Source organism: Toxorhynchites rutilus, chromosome 2 (genome assembly GCF_029784135.1).
Source record: "Toxorhynchites rutilus septentrionalis strain SRP chromosome 2, ASM2978413v1, whole genome shotgun sequence".
NCBI lineage: Eukaryota > Metazoa > Arthropoda > Insecta > Diptera > Culicidae > Toxorhynchites > Toxorhynchites rutilus.
In genome coordinates this window covers 68,328,953-68,332,206 of record NC_073745.1, presented here as the reverse complement: position 1 = coordinate 68,332,206, position 3,254 = coordinate 68,328,953, and the positions used below count along the sequence as shown (strand labels likewise).

The 3,254-nt window shown below is 41.4% G+C and overlaps 1 protein-coding gene and 1 non-coding gene across 2 annotated transcripts; one reads left to right on the top strand and one right to left on the bottom strand.

The window, feature by feature from the left end:
* Positions 1–1,037: 1,037 nt before the first annotated feature.
* Positions 1,038–2,850, top strand: LOC129768541 (methyltransferase-like protein 17, mitochondrial). Its single transcript, XM_055770266.1, has 5 exons — positions 1,038–1,197; positions 1,267–1,600; positions 1,658–2,286; positions 2,346–2,623; positions 2,688–2,850. Exons 1-5 carry the CDS (start codon positions 1,144–1,146, stop codon positions 2,794–2,796), a joined length of 1,404 nt encoding a protein of 467 aa, XP_055626241.1. The 5' UTR covers positions 1,038–1,143; the 3' UTR covers positions 2,797–2,850.
* A 106-nt stretch (positions 2,851–2,956) lies between these two features.
* Trnav-uac (transfer RNA valine (anticodon UAC)) lies at positions 2,957–3,029 on the bottom strand. Its single transcript has one exon. It is a non-coding gene; the product is annotated as a tRNA-Val (tRNA).
* Positions 3,030–3,254: the final 225 nt, after the last annotated feature.

The window sequence follows — 3,254 nt, the reverse complement described above, 5'->3', positions numbered from 1 at the left end:
TTATGTCGGATCTTCCCTTGGCGGTTGGTATCTCAACTCTGATCGCGACGATGTCCCTTTGAATGAACTCTGTTATAGGAAAGCATTTAATATTTGCTTTTACTAGAACAGCAGTTCTTGGGGAGTCATGCTTGTCGTCGTAGAATAATTTGCATGAACCAGTATGAATACCAAGTATTCTTCCTTTGTGGACCCAAGGCTCTTGAATTAAAGCTAAATCCACAGCGTCTTCAATAAACCTCCTAGACAGCACGCTAGATGCTGCTTTAGCGTGATGGAGATTTATTTGCAGAACCTTAGTGTTCTGCGTTATTTTCGACCGCTCGTTTTGTTCATTTGGATGTGGATTATTCATAGAAGTCCCACGAGTCTCGCAGTAAAGAAGGTCCACTGCATCAGTGCTCCACAGGCTCCGTTAACGGCAAGGTTTAAAACCCCCCCTACCATTCATCCCTCGGCACGGGTCGCTTCACACCTTGGTTTAGGGGTTTATCCATTACTTCCTTTCCATAATAACCATGGATAACAGCTATTACAACCATCCTCCTTTTCTGGGGCTTTGGACCCACTGCTCTGGTTTCTCAATAATTTCAGGTTCTTATTCGGACATGCTATTATTGAGATCCGTCATTCGCAGGCGGAGTTTTGATTTGATATTTGTACAAACACTATTTTGTTTGCCACTCTTCAATTTTCAACAGTAGTAAACAATATTAAACACAGAACATGGAAAAAATCAATTGAAGTATTCAAGGTAACCTAACCATGTACCGACAGGTTCGAAGAACAGACTGAAAAAATATTTTAGGCATCCAATAATTGAATATTTGCTTGTCGTGTTTTGTGTAGAATATACGTTGACCAAATTTTATCTGTCAAAAAGAGTCAAATATTTGGCTTCGGTCAAACAGTGTATGAACACCCTAAGATCGTTATTTTTCTGTCCACGAGGTATGTATGCAGCCTTTGTAGTCGCGAATTGCTTTTGTTACAAAGAATTACATAAGATCTACAAAATCTGGCAACAATCTCAAATAAAAAATACAGCATAACATTCACCGGTGAACATTTTCGAGCCCCCCCGAACGTCGGATCGTTGCACGAAAACATTGAATCTCGAATGGTAAACAAACATTACCCATAATGGCAACTTTAGGTGCGCTTATGCGGAAAAATCTCGCGTATCATCAATTTAGGGTAAGCTAAAAGCTGCAGTCACCTAACGCTTTCAAGAATGAATCCTATACGATAACTTCTGCACAACAGAGATCGTTTTGTGTTGCCACCAAATGTAGACCAGAAGTAACGCTGGAAGAATCCACCCAACATGCGGTAGAAACAGGCAAATACAAACCGAGACAGCACGAGGGCCGTTTAGTAAGTGGTTGTGTCAGCGTTCCAGAACAGATCGTGAACGCTATCCTGAAATGCTGTAAGGATTATCCACTCAAGGCGTTGTTGGCAGAGGGAGTAAAGCTAAATAATTTTGTTCGCTCCCGCAAAGTGCCTCTGGAAACGGATGAAATCAGAAGAAAAATAATTGATCTCAGGCATTCAGTAGCGGAAGATATTCGGGGGAAAATAGATGTAGAAAAAATGGGTAAGTAACATGGAAACCGTTCCGGACGAAACACAGTGCTACAACTGTATTTTTCAGATGAAGAGCAGTTGACACGTGTTAACCAAGCCGTCGAAACGCAGTCCAAAAAACGCGTCAAGCAGCATATTTACGCGTGGAAACCTTTGAACTACGACGAATACAAAGCCCTCCAGTATCTACTGGGACGTTCCGCTGCAGAGTACAGTGTACTGAACCGGATATTTGATGAGATAAAAATACGCGATCCTGAATTCAAACCTCGAAGTTTCATCGATTTTGGGTCCGGCGTAGGGACGGGAACGTGGGCCGCAGCCAATGTTTGGAAGGAAAGCATTTTCGAGTATGTTTCGGTTGATGCTTCCGCTAGTATGAATGATTTGGCTGAGCTGGTACTTCGTGGTGGGGACATGAACAAAGCAATGACACTGCGGAACGTGTTCTACAGACAGTTCCTGTCGGCTTCCAACACCAAACACAGCATTGTGCTCTGCGCATTCTCACTGTTTGAGTTACCTTCGAGGAAAATCAGACTGGAAACGATAGAGAATTTATGGAACAAATGCGATGGTTATTTGATCCTTGTCGAACATGGTTCTCAGGCTGGATTTTCATTGATCGAAGAAGCGAGAAAGTTTCTGTTGGCGAAGATCGAATCCAGTGGGAACGAAGGCCATATATTTTCGCCGGTAAGTTGCTCCTTCCACTGCAAAATAATAAAAGTCTTTGATTGAATGTCTATTTGCAGTGTCCACACCATCAGCAGTGCCCTCGTATGGCGCTCCAAGATGGAACGCCCTGTAACTTCGAATCAACCTTCAATCCATTGCCACTCAGCAAAGGGGTGGAAGCTAACAAGGCGTTGTATTCCTACATCGTGTTTCACAAAGGAAGTCCTACCCAGCAAACCAGGTACCCGCGGTTAGTGAGACAAACACTTGTCCGATCGAAACATTCGATATGTCGGATGTGTACTGAAGACGGTCGGCTGCAGGAAATCATTTTTACCGCCGCTAAGCATGGAAAGTGAGTCAATAAAATAAACTGACTATTGATGTAGTTTTTTCTTACCAATATACACAATTTACAGGATTCTGTATAGATGTGCAAGGGCCAGCAAATGGGGTGATCAACTGCCAATAAAAATTGACTTAAAAGCTGTAGACACTGTAAGTGAATGCACTGGAAACGTTAGCTAAAAATGAACGTTTAAATCCTTGTTATATAATCAGGCTAAAATGATGAAAAAATAAAAGATCGTTTAAATTAGAAAATGGTTATTTGAGAATAAGCAAACTTAAAAAACAAAAAAAAGCCTAAACGATGTTCAATCTCAACAATTCGTGGGAAAAAAAGTTATGGTTCCATCCAGGATCGAACTGGAGACCTTCTGCGTGTAAAGCAGACGTGATAACCGCTACACTATGGAACCTTGAATGGTTAAGGGGTGAAAAAAGGCTTTCATTTTCTAGGGCAGATCAAAAATCAAGTGATCAGTTCCTCAAAAACGGAATGAATAAATACAAATGTTGGTAGGGGAAGTGCGGGTAAAGCGGTTAGTTGTTTGTTTGATAGTATAACTATTGACTATTGATATGATTGATATCGTATTGATAGTCATTAGGTGCCACACTTTGGAGAGTTTAACTTACTTTTA

Bases quoted from the DNA above. Each gene is read 5' to 3' on its own strand.
- LOC129768541 (XM_055770266.1), top strand. From the start codon at position 1,144: ATGGCAACTTTAGGTGCGCTTATGCGGAAAAATCTCGCGTATCATCAA. The intron at 1,198-1,266 runs GTAAGCTAAAAG...TCTGCACAACAG, and splicing joins TCGCGTATCATCAATTTAGG to AGATCGTTTTGTGTTGCCAC. The intron at 2,287-2,345 runs GTAAGTTGCTCC...GTCTATTTGCAG, and splicing joins AAGGCCATATATTTTCGCCG to TGTCCACACCATCAGCAGTG.